The sequence below is a fragment of the Cariama cristata genome, unplaced genomic scaffold (assembly GCF_000690535.1).
Source record: "Cariama cristata isolate BGI_N322 unplaced genomic scaffold, ASM69053v1 scaffold17416, whole genome shotgun sequence".
Taxonomy (NCBI): Eukaryota; Metazoa; Chordata; class Aves; order Cariamiformes; family Cariamidae; genus Cariama; species Cariama cristata.
The window spans coordinates 18073-30944 of NW_009622869.1; the positions used below are offsets into that span (position 1 = coordinate 18073).

Here is a 12872-nt window from a genome sequence, read left to right on the forward strand (position 1 = left end):
CAGGAATTACCCTCGAGAAGACTGCCCCCAAAATGAGCCATTAATCCTCATATTGTAAAAAATGTATGTGAAGTGCCATCGCTGCCTGCAAGGCTGGGAGGTAAAAGAGGGGATATGTTATCATAATTAAAAATAGAAGAAAAAAAGAGAGGTACAGAGATCTGGACACTAATTCTGACTCAGAGCTCTGCAGTATTGGTACACACTACCAGTAAGACAAAGCAAGCCTACAAGGGTACTTCAAATTGAATGCTTCAAAAGCATTTATTATTATTTATGCTGTTGACAATGATTTGATAATTGCAAAATAATTCACTGAAGTATAATCAACACACGCACTACATTTCCCAGAACATTGTAAATCTGAATTTCACTATAAATCCAAATCCTGCTGAGGCATGAACCTTGAGATTTAGAGGTGATTTCTGTAGTGTATGTGCTGTGTTTCACCATAAGGGGATCACCTTTGACCTTCACCAAAAAGCAGACCACTGCTTTGATGGAGCTTGGAAGCATTTTAACAACAGCCTCCCACAGAATGCAAACCTGGCGAGGCATTTTGGGGGTTGCACGCTCTGTTACCCGTAATATCTGTGTTTGATGTTGGCTGAGGAGCACGACGGCAGCCACAGTAAGAAAAGAGCTCACTGTATTTTGAACACGCTAGGAAGCAGTCTGAGGAAGCAGGCTTCTTTCTTCCTTTCACACAGGAAGATTTTATAACAAGACTTAGAGATGCCCAAAGCTTGGAGAGCAAGACGCTCTGAACTCACTCCGGGGGTGTATCTGAATAGGAAGAAATACAGGGAGGGGAAACAAGGGATGCAACTAAGCCAGACGCGACAGCAAACTGCCGTAGCTGAGGGCTGAGAGCTGGCAAAGCCTGTTGACTCAGAAGGACCCAGGTCCCAAGCAGTGCTCTGAAACCAAAGTCTCGCACCTTTTCCAGGCTCTGGGTGGCTGTGTGCGCCCTGCTGTCCGAACAGCACCGCACCTCCGGGAGAAACATTTAGAACTGGATTTTTCTCTTGAATAGTCAACTGCACGTTGCTACTTGTTTTGTAAAATTAGCTCCTGTGACTGAATAAGCTACTGATTTCTGACTTTTAACAAAGCAAGCACAGAAAGCAGAGAGCTCTTGTTCTGTCAATAGATGAAGAAAACTGGAGGTCTGTAGAAATGTCGGATAGCTGTTTAATCAGAAGCTTAATAATCTCTGTAACTTTAATGGGATGTAGAAGAAAGCATGGTAGCCAAGTTCCTAATTACGATCGCCTTTAAATTGTCAAATCTCAGAGATCTCATTACACCTGGTAAGGGATTTAATTATCCTAGAGACTTCAAAATGAGTCGGTTTACAAAATTGCTCAGCAGTATGTCTTATTTGTGTTTTATTCGTAATAGTTCAGAAGTCATCTCAAGGCATCTACCTCTCCAAAATGGGTATGCATGTATTCTGTGTACGTCACGCTGTGCTCCCGTGCTTTAGTATGTGGTGAGAAGAATGGCTTGTTTGGCTCGTGAGCAGCTGTACGTAGTACATGCGCATCCCATCCATGAATCTGTTGTTCGGAGGTTAACAGAAGTCTGGCAAGCATGCACTATGATTGTTTGATGGGGAGAAATGCTGAATTTTGATTTGCATTTTATTTGCAATACAATGACAAATTTTTTTTTGCAGAAATTCATTGATACATTCCATGTGCAAAAATACCTGAGATTTTTGTCAAAGCACGCGTGTGTGTGTATATATTTTTCTTGATACTGAGGAAGACAAGTGAGAGTTTGCATCTGCTTGATAGGGTAAGGAAGAGGAGAAAAAGGAAGTGGACAGTGTCTTATATTAATGGCCAAAACTGCAATCCGCAATCCCTTTTTGAATTGCCATTGCAGATAGAATGTCTAGGAGACTATTCTTTTTGTGTCTACCTCAGTAAGGCCAACGTTTCCTTGGCAAAAAGAAGCACGTATAGTGAAGCCACGTATAATGAAAGCTAGTGACTATTCAGTTAGAGCTCACAAGTAAAAAAAAAGAAACATTTAGAAAAGCAGATTAGGGGAATAAGAGACACAGGAAAAAGCAGGAGCTGAATATATATTAAACACTCCACCAACAAAAACTTTTGGTGCTGCTTTTGTAAATAGGATGCAAAGGGCAGATGCTCCTTTTTCATCATTTCACCCTGCGTTGAGAATACCAGGGGAGCCGTCCCTCTGACAGCTCGATGCACAGCAGCCCTTTGCCATCTGGTGTGTAAAGTGCACCGGGGCTCAGCAGGAGCGGCAGGAATGAACACCCGGAGAACCTATTTTAAACAGTACCGAGCTGGAGCCAAGGAGAGATCTCTGTGGAAGTCGTGGAGGAGAAAAGATGGGAAAGCCCACAGTGCCCCGAAGGCGTAGGGCAGGGCCAGGCACCCTACCGAGTGGTACAGCCACCATGTGTGCACATGTCTATAACCACTCACTGGGTGTCTTTTTCTTTTCAATCCTCAGGAAGAGGCAGCCAGAGTTCTCGCCCACCAGCCAGTGTCCGTCGGCACACGTGCAGCTTTGAAAAATCCCACACTGCAGTGAATGTGTAAGAGAAGCTGCATGACAAAGAGTGGTTTTACCCCTTGCTTTCTCGTTCTCATTGGTTTATCATGTCTAATGATGGGACAAATGTGGTGCATGCCATTAAAGATGGGAAGTTTGCTTATGATGTCCCCTGTTTTGCACAATGCCTTAATCTGATTGTCCACATGTGATGAAGAGGACACCGAATAATTTTTTTGCAGCTTTTACTTTTTTATTTTTAAAAGCTTTCAATTTTATTTGTAAATGCCTACAACTTTGCAAATACATCCTTTTTTTTGTACTAATTTTATCTTCTTTTTCCATTTAGCCAACATTTTTTTCTTTTTTACAGTTTTGCATGGAGATGACATTATCCTGCGTGCTTTAAACAACGATCTAGTGGCTGTCTCACGGCAAGACACCTTTGCTGTGCGCAGCTCTTGCTAACTGTGCTTGTGAGCAGCGAGAACACAGAAAACACTGGTTTGGTGGGATTCACAGAACAGGGAAATCACGAGCAGGCCCATGTAAATAAAACCAGCAGAATCTGGCCTAGGAACAAACAGTTGCCCTAAAGTATCTGTAAACAATAGCAGAGAATTTTTTCCTGTTATAATTTCTGAAAGGTGTTCAGATTCTGCATATTCTGCATTCAGCTCTTCAGAAACAAGAAGAGCAAATACTGCCCTCTCCAAGCAAGCACAAACCCGGTGGGGAAAACACGCTAGCTGTTGCAGAAACAGAAAGGCCTCTTCTCATTTCTTCCAGGACAGATTTATGCTCGTTTCCATCTGATAAACTGCAGCTGTGAAAGAGTCCCGCTCCCTGCCCCGGGAAGGCTGTGCCGTGCCTGGGTGGGTCGCTGCCGGCCACCCCCTGACACAGCCCGCGGCCGGAGATGCTGTTCAGCATCTCTGATCAGCGACAAAGCGTTCTGCCTCTGTACATGGCTCTGACAGCCTGTGCTGTTTGTGGACAGGTAGCAATGATGTTAATTCAATCAAATCTGCCCCTCTAATTTGCAGATCAGAGGAAACACGCACAACGCATCATATATTTGGAGCAGTAGCGATGGGTTTTACAGGGCCTGTGCAGCAACCAGATTTACCACCCTGAAAGGCAAACTTTCCAAAGGCAGTGTAAGGAGCAGTACAAGCGTTTTGTTATTAACTTCCAGTCTGACAGCAATATGGCTTTCTTTTCTGATATGGAACAAGTGCTGCAGATTCCCAGGGCACAGATCACCAGCGGTCTGTCTGGAAAGACTGATGAGGAAATGGGAGGCCAACACAGGCGTACCGTTAGGAGGCAAAGGCGCATGCAACAACAGATTATATTCAAAAAGCATGGGCACAAGCTGTAAAACTCCCGAGCACAGGGAAGGCCAAACCTTCTGCTTTTCGCATGACAACACTTGGGATTTTTTTTTTCAGTTTGGAAAAAAAAAATCCTCATTCACATGAGCTCCTGAGAAACACCTCTGGTGGGACTCCAACCAGCCAGTGGGACTTCAAATGCAGCAGTTTGCGAGTCTGGATTTTCCTGAGGAAGCCCTGCTTTGTTACCCCAACATGCTAGAAATCACCACGGGTGCTATGGTCTCCCTCGCCTTCCAGTTACAAGCAATTAGCTGTAGGGACTTGAAACTCTCTGGTGTTTTGATGTACACAACACTTAGCATCAGTTATTGTGGTAACGCTGATCTCCATTCTCTGTACGATCCTGGAGATGGTCAGAAATGCAGAATCATGAAAATATGGATTCATAAAACTTTATTATTATATTAAAAAACTGAGAAACATCAGCTTTGAGTTTCAGGGCTCTTATCTTCTGAAGCTGCACGTTTGTTACCATGGAAACTCTCAGAAACACCCAGAAAACCCCCAGGCGTTTCCAGCTGCTTTACGGACTGCAGCCTGTTCGGGGTTACAGACGAGGGGCCTCCTGACTAAGCTTCTTGTGGCGACGGAATGAAGTTTGCACTCAACATGTTAAGGCAGGTCTGATGGCTCTTTGAGCACTGTTTAAACTCTTGGGAGTTTATTTTACTCTCAAGTACACCAGAGAATCTGACAAGTTATAGTGGGAGAAAGACTTCATTGACCACTGCCTTTCCAAGGGCTGCACATTTTGGTAGGAAATATCCAGAGCAACGGGCTTTTACCAGTTCATTAGGAATTTATTCCTGCTCTGACACAGCTATTGACTAGGAAATATTCTGGATTTTCAGTATAATTTGTCCCTTTTGTAATTTCATCTAGGGCTCTCAGTTGTGCATCTATATGCTATGTGAAATACCTTCCAGCCTCGGTGCTAATGCCTTTCAGATGTTTGAAATCAAAGTGAATATATTCAGCTCTTTAACTTTCTCTCACGTACTCTATTCTCTGTCCCCAATGGTTTTTTTGTTGCTGTTCTGTATACAGCTACCTTTCTGGTAAAAAACGTGGTGCCCCAAATCATTTTCCATCAGAACCACAGGGGATCACAGAAAGCAAGGAAAAACCTCCGACTGTCTTAATTACTATTGAACTGCATGCATAGGAAAGACCTCCTAATCTCTGTAACACGGTGTGGTGCTTTTGAGTGGGGAACACAGAATTCATGGGCTATTTTGTGGGTTTATTATATTCAAAGTTCATTAATTAGTGTTTCTTATTCAACAGCAGCTCTAGATCTTTTTCGATGGTATTTCTTTTAACGCAATGTTTTTTGAAGGTTGTTGATCTTCACAGCCTTCCAGTCCTACAGACTATTCTGTCTTAGTTGCACCTACCTACATTTTCCTAAATTAATTTCACTCTATCATTTTCTTCCCCTGTTCCTAAGCTTTCCGGGTCCCTTTGCTCAAAACATTGTAATTTTCAGTTTTCAGGTACTATTAGCTGTGCTCCTTTTCAAGCCTGGCTGAATAAATGCTTCAGTTCAGGTATTGTCGTTGGCTGCACTGCCACATACATTTGTTCGAATGTGCAGCACGAGACGCATCTTCAGATAACACAAATGTGCTTCTCCATTGATATCAGAGGATCTATGAGGATTTACACCATGCTTTTTCCATGCACCAACTTTAAAATCCTTGAAAAAAATTACAAAGGTGATCCAGTAGGATGTGTGCATTCTGAATATTTGGTGGGGTTTACTTATTAATAACAATGAAATAAACAGATTCAAAAATGATTCACTAGTAAGAGCAATTTTTAATTTCACTTTGATTTGCAGGTTTCTGATCTTCATTTCTTGAACACTGGAAAAATTTGCTTGCTATTTGGGACAAACTGTTTATTATCGTGAACTTTGTATTATCTGTTAGAGTAAGTTGTTTTCTCCATGCAACACAATAGTAGCTATTTGCTATTTTTTTTCAAAATACTTAATGAACATACTACTGAATCAAAGTTTCTTCACTAATAATTAGATGGGTGATTGCAATGTCACATAGCTTCTGTATTTCAGATGAGACTAAAAACTTATAGTAGTAATTATAATTATAGTCAGCTGTTTATACACATTAACAGTGTAATATTCTCACACCTTTGCTGAGCTAGGTGAGTAAGAACTGTGATACATGCTAAAGTTGTAGGACTTCAACTACGCTGAAGCATTGCAGTGGGCGTCTCCCTCACCACCCGCTCCCGAATTTATACTTGTACAAAAGTGCCTATGTACATATACATAGGTATACAAAGTGAAGGAATCTATTTATTTAGCGATATTTGGCTCTATCTGAGCTGTTGGATCTAGGAGTACATCCTTGCCCTGGGGAGCAGATATGAGCCTAGCAGCAACCCAGTTCGACAGTGGCACAAGCGTAAATCCTGTGACCCCACTCCTGGCTCCTGCTTTCCCCATCTGGGTGACCGGGGCAGAGAGGTGGAGGGGGACTGGCACCCTCTGAGCCTGCCCCCAGGGTCTCACCCCAACCTGGGGAGCCTGTGGATGGAAACCAGGGTCACGTCACAGGGTACTCAGGCTAGACATAGCTACTGCATCCACGTTACAGACTGTATAATATTAACATTTCAATTTAAAAAAGAAAACAAGCAGCCAAAACTCAGTTCTCAATAGGGTTGACATACAGTAGAAAGCCTTTGTGTAGCTCACATTGAAGTAATACTTAACTTTTACAGCAGAGTTACAGATGAAGGAAATGAATGTGTTAGATGTACTTGACATAAGCCCGAGGCACGACGGAGGGTTGGGACAGCTCTGGGCTTGTGCTCACTCACAACAACCCCAAGTCTCACCAGGTGCTGCCCCTGTGAGACAGCCTGACAGCACCATGTTTTCCTGTATTTTGCGTAGCAGATTCCATCATATATTTAAAGCAGCTCCCTAATTTACGTAGAACATTGTGTCCCATGCCCAAGGCAATTTTGTCCTGAAAAAAAAAAGGGAGGGGACCGACCAGGAAAAGTTAGTTTAGTAATTTAAATTTCCAGAAACACAAGTGGGATGTTAAACTTTGCTCTAAGTATACAGCACCACAGAAACCATTGGAGTCACCCTGTGAAAACTGCTGTAAGGTCCTCTTATCGCCGAGATAGAGATTACAGTGTAAACGAACTGAGGCTGAAATCGGTTTGTGATTCTTTTTTCTTTTAGGTGATAATATCAGGCAAAAAACCTGAGCATACACCAGAGAGGGACTGTGGTTGATGATGGCTCCCTCACTCTTGGGTGAGCCACAGAGACGTTAAACTGGGGTTAGTAAAAGAGATGAGTCCCTAGAAGCAATGCTCCAAAAATTAGGCTTGCAGGACCACGTTGGCCGGCGTGGCTCGCTCTGCTAAGGAGCGGCAGGGCCGACTGCTGCAGCTCCAGGCGGAGGGTCCTGTTTAGCACAGGGAGATATCGCTAGCCTGGATTAAAACCAGTTCGCTCCCCTTAATCAAATGTCATGCCCCAGTAGCCTTACTGAAATGGAGACAATAACGGAAGAGACCTTGGGGATAGCAGCAAAGCACCTGCAATGTGCTGCAGTGCAGGTACAGCCTTAAATCTCAGCTTGTTAGCTTGGGTCCTGCGAATGGCGAGGCTGCGGTGGGACCGAGCTTTGCTCAGGCTCATTACTGCTTCTGACCTGACTGCAGGGCTGGAGAAGGCTTGTGGCTGGCTAACTGCCTTTCTGGGCAGGGCAGAAATTCCTCTGCTGGCTTCCCTAGGAGGGCATCCATCCACAAACTGCTGTGTGGGCTGAGAAAGGTTTTGTCCAATGTACAGCTTTTGGATGGGGCCTTTGGGCTGAGAAAGGTTTTGTCCTTTCACATGGGGCCTTTCCTTTGCTCGGCTTCCCCGCTGTCTCGGAAGCCTGCCCATCTCTGTGTAAGAGCACAGGGACAGCCCGGGGCATGCTGCTCTCTGGAGCACATTGTCAGGCGGCCGGTAACTGGGGTAGCATCGTTTGTTGACCGGGCAGTACCCGACACTGACCCTGTCCGGTTGCTGCTAAGATAGTTCAGGGTTTGGTTTGGACCTAACGTTTGCCGACAAAGTTGATAGGCCCTTCTTGGGTTGCATTTAATATTCATTCCTAAGATTTTATCCTCAGAGGAGGGACCGCTAGGATATCCCAATGCTTGCTACTGGCTGTGCCATTTCAGATACTATGGTGACTGCAGGGAGGTAGGTTTGGCCAAAGCATCAGTCTGACAATGAAAGCAAGAGAACATATATCACATCTCCTGTAACCTCTTCCACCGGTTAATTGCCATTGCTGGTTTAAAAAAAACAGCCTTATCTCATAAATCTGTGTCCGAATCTTGTCCACCACCACTAGCCCTGGCCCAAATGACTGTATCCCTCATCTCAGCAAGCTTAAGATGCTCCCTCAGCTCATGGCCACTTGGAGAAGATAACAGACCACAACTCTGGTGTCCTAAAGGGATGAAACGGGGGATGAACTTTAACAGGTCAAGGAATGTCCCTTCCTTTTTAACTGGAAGGGCTCTTTCTTCAAGCACTTTGCCTAACTGCACCTCCAGCTCTTTCACTCTGGCAGTGACACGCACTACATCAGATGAGGAGCCATTTCCCAACATGTCGGTACCTAAAGTGAACCTCCTCAGAGCGTATAGCACTCTGTTTAACCGTTTCATGTGGTATCAATTAGGGATCGTCACGCATAAAATGTTCAAGGCAAAAAAGACAAAGGTTCGGGCACACAGGACGAGAAATTCATCTAATTCTCGATGCTCTGGATCTCAGGCTATGGCGTCGCTGGTGAGAGATCAGACAGTTGCACAGGCTGGATCACCTTACACCACTGGAGTAAGCATCTTCCACCTCAGGAGCATTCAGCCTCTACGATGTAAAGAAACCTTTGCCACCCAATGACAGACTGCCCCAGAGTCATGCAGAGAGTACATTGTAAAGATTGATGGATATATTAAAAACAACACTTCAAATTAACCAAAGCAGTGACAGATCTACTCGTGGAACTGATAAAAATTCACAGAAGAAATATACTTACGTCTATTCCCCAAAATACAAAAGACCTAGACAAAGCTGCGGTGAAAATTGAGAAACAGCAACTAAATTCAATGTATGTCCTTGCCTCTAAAGCAAAAGCACGCCTACCTTATGTGTTGACAGGATATCCAAGAACCTGTCTGAACATTTAGGCTAGATGCAAGGATTTGAAGAAATAGCACTTGGAGTGTTACACTGGGCATAATCAACTACAAACCTTAAGATCCCTTGAGGCTCCAAGGAGTTCACTTCTAGGCAGTAAGTGTGAAGTGTAAATCCTACAGGAAATCGTATAAAGGAGAGAGAGAGTTAGGAAAGGCAAATAAATACATGATGGACATGAAATGGGTAACTGTCATATTGATAAAAGCAAGAACACACCAGTTAGTCCCACCTCGTCACTGTGCAATTGAACATTGCGTTTTCAACACCCCAACTGTGGTCTCGCTTGGTGCTCTCTCCTGCCTTTGTGTGGAAAAATCACCCCTTCTCCCATTATACCAGGCAGATTATTTTGATCTTCACCTTCTCCCACGGATGCTTCCTTCAAAAAAGATGACGACAATCACTTAGGGAATGGTGACCATGCGTCCCGCGTGCAGTCAGGATTGTCACCATGGTTGTGCACAAGTCAGTTCACTCCTATCTGGCCGAGACCCAGTTCAGGTCTGAGTTTTTCCAACCCCATCTTCGCTTTTCGTCATTCAAGATGGCTGGTCTTTGTTCCAGGCTAACTGTTCATTCTGCCTGAACGTGTCCATCTCGGTGTGACTCCCTGCCAGCTGTCCAGCAAGACAGAGCCCAAGTATTTCTATGACAGTCTTGGGACATCCGTCTCAAACGCGATGCGTTAACAGGCTGACGGTGCACGGACACAGCAAGGAGAGCAAGTTGAGGGAAAGACCGAGGGAAAAAAGTAACAGAAAAGAGAGATTTCCCGGTGGAGATCACCGGACTGACCCCATGGCGAGCCACTGCAGCTCTCAATCTATTTGTCACAAGGCCGTCAGTCATGAGCAGTAAGGTCTGGCAAGGTGCTTCGGCGGCACCGGCTCTCCCTGCAGAGCAAGTCGGTAACAGACAAATCCTGATTAAGCGGTTTGTTCACATTTGGGTATTGCAGTCCCAGAGCAGTTTGATTTCAGTATGGCCGTTGACTTGGGCTCGATTAAGCGCCTTATGGAGAGTGCTACAGAAGAAAGAAGTCAGAAGAGCAGAATTTGAGAGTGAGGGGGAGGAAAATGAACTGAATAGGAGGAAGATCTGGAGACAGAGGTAGTGAGTTCCTTAAAATAGCAGTGCTTGCCTTTGATGTAAAATACAAAATCTTGGGAACAAAATGAGATAGAGACTAAGCAGATGGTGTGAGGAGGGATTCAAAAGTGAGATGACGCACCAGAGCTAGATATGAAGAAGTAAATGATGCAGAAGTGGACTTAGCATAAAAGACAGTAGATAATCATCGTGATTTTTTTCAGAAAAGCCCTTTGCAGTATTTGGAAGCTATAGCATCAGCAAAATACAGTATGTGAGCACTTGACTTATTTTCCTCTCTACAAGAAGAGACTTGTTTTGAAGTTAAAGCAGACAAAATGTGTTTCTGTGTGAAGAGTTTGTAGATCTTGGTATGTTAAAATATTACCTTAAAAATCTTTCACGCCCAACAGTTACATTCATTTGCTTATCTTTGTAGCACTTTAAAAATATGTCATACCACAGCTCATTTCAATCAAAACAGGAACGCTTCTAAACCTTCATTCTTATCTTTTTGTTGATCGCTATAATATAGAGGTTTCATTCTTCAGCTGGGAACTTGGCTTTTTTTTCCCTCTAGGATAAAACTCGAAATCCAAGCAGCTCCAGGTCCTACCAACTACCTGCTTTGGGGAGGTAGGAATATTTTAGATTGGCTCCCTTCTTGTGAGCCAGTTCCCACAGAGGTGGTGAGTCAGAGGTCCAGCCTGCGGAGTCTGGAGTCGGAGGTGAACTTCCCAGTTTGGATCCATCTCAAATTCTTTTTTTGCTCCAGGAATATTTACTGCTCAGCAGAAAAGTGCCACATTGTTATGTACATTCCTTTTCCATTTTGCCAGGTTTACATTATCTGTGTTGTACCAGTTTCTTCCAGCTATGACAAAGCCAGTCAATATATTTTTTTTTTTTTCCCCACAAAATGCAACTGGTAATTATTTACTCCCTGGAAAACAGAAGCGCAGGAGTCTGAGCAAGGAAAAGCAAAATACTGAGAACCACATTGCAGGCTGTCTGTAAGGGAAGCAATCTCCCCTGGTGTGAGGAGGAGGAGGCGGAGGAGGCAAGGCTGCTGGGCCAGCCTCCCACCCAGATTGCCTCCCACCCGCGCTGCAATCACAGGGGCTGAGGTGTAATCCTTTGTTTACTTCTGCTCCCCTCCGAGGGATGAAACCCTGAGATAAGGCTGCTTCGCATAAATCATCTCAGAATTTCTCTCGGTCTCTGGTTTCCACCCAGGTGATGTATATTATAACTTGTGAATGATCTCTACTGCCTGACCTGCAATTAAACAATTGCTTGGTCCTCTTCAGCACTGCTCGGCTCCCTGTCCCCCCAGCTGCTAATGGGATATCGCCCTGCTTTGAGTCCTGCTCCCTGCAAAGGTACAGGGAAAGGCAAAAACCCTACAGTTCCCCAGGGACAGACCTGACCCTCAGGTCCTCACTCGGCCAAAAGCCCGGCGTTTTGGTGGGATCCAGCCCGCGTGCGGAGTCGGAGGGTTCGACCCACCACGGTCGTGTGGCTGCTTGCTCCTCCACCCACACAAACCAACTGTTCTCAGTCCCAGCACTTTACCCTGGTTTGTAAATAACAGTCGCTTGGGAAGAAGGGCGTTTGTCTCCTGCCTGATGGAGTCCTGGAGTCCTTCGTGTCTGTAACAGCTCATCTGTTCCTAACGCAAAGGGGGCCAGGGAACAAAAAGGAACAGAGGGGTTAGTAACAATTCCTCTCTCTACCCAAAGTGCCAAAGGCAAAGGCTGGTTTTCTTCCAACAGTTTGGAAATATTTCCTGTAAGCTGTAAATCAGGCTTAAATGAAGCTCTTCCTGTGACTTTTTTCCTTTTTTTTCCTTCCCCCCCTGCAAGGTGGGCTGAGCAAACCTAGATACAAAATGCCATGGCTGGAGTCCTCGACAGGCAGCCAGCCCCCCCAGAGCCCTTCCCGCGGGCTGGGCTTTGCAGGCTGGCCGTAGGGTGGGTACCCGGCGGGGAGTAACTGCCTTTGGGTGCGAAACGGCAGTAATTGCTGCTGTTAAAAGACACTGTTGTTTCCTTCTGTAGTATTTCTGGGAGGGGGGAGGCTTATTAATGAGACAAAGCAATCAGTATTTTTGTAGGCTTGTTTGTTATACTGCCTGTGTCTGCGTAATGTAAATGCAAATAAACCCATCTTTATTTTATTCATAGTTCTAATGGAAAGTCTGTGTCATGGTCTGAACCAGGTGGAAGACAAGCTCCCAAGGGGGAACACATGTGGCACAGACTCTCAGTGCATGTGAAGAACCAGGAGACAGGGTGCAATCAGACAGCAGTGATCAAACCCCTCACTAAAAGCTACCACGGCCAAAGCAAGAGCCTGACTTTTACCGACATCAGCAGTAAGACTCTGTACAATGTGGTGGAGGAAGAAGATAGAGAGCCCGTTCGCCTCAACCAGCCCGGCAGCCCCTCCATGGTGGTGCACAGGCGGGTGGCGACGACCCCCCCGCTGCAGGCCACGGCGGAGGAGACCCACCTCTTCTTGCCCGAGCAGGCCCCCAAGACCCTGCCCCTCCAGCCGCGGTATCTCATGGACCAGCTGCAAGGAGT

The 12872-nt window shown here is 45.1% G+C and overlaps 1 protein-coding gene across 1 annotated transcript in view; it reads left to right on the plus strand.

Moving 5' to 3' along the window:
• LOC104163494 (metabotropic glutamate receptor 1-like) overlaps nt 1-12872 on the plus strand; it is a 30359-nt gene that overhangs the window by 17054 nt on the left and 433 nt on the right. The window contains exon 3 of the mRNA XM_009702519.1: nt 12471-12870. Coding sequence (XP_009700821.1) covers nt 12471-12870 — 400 coding nt within the window. The remainder of the gene's footprint in view (nt 1-12470; nt 12871-12872) is intronic.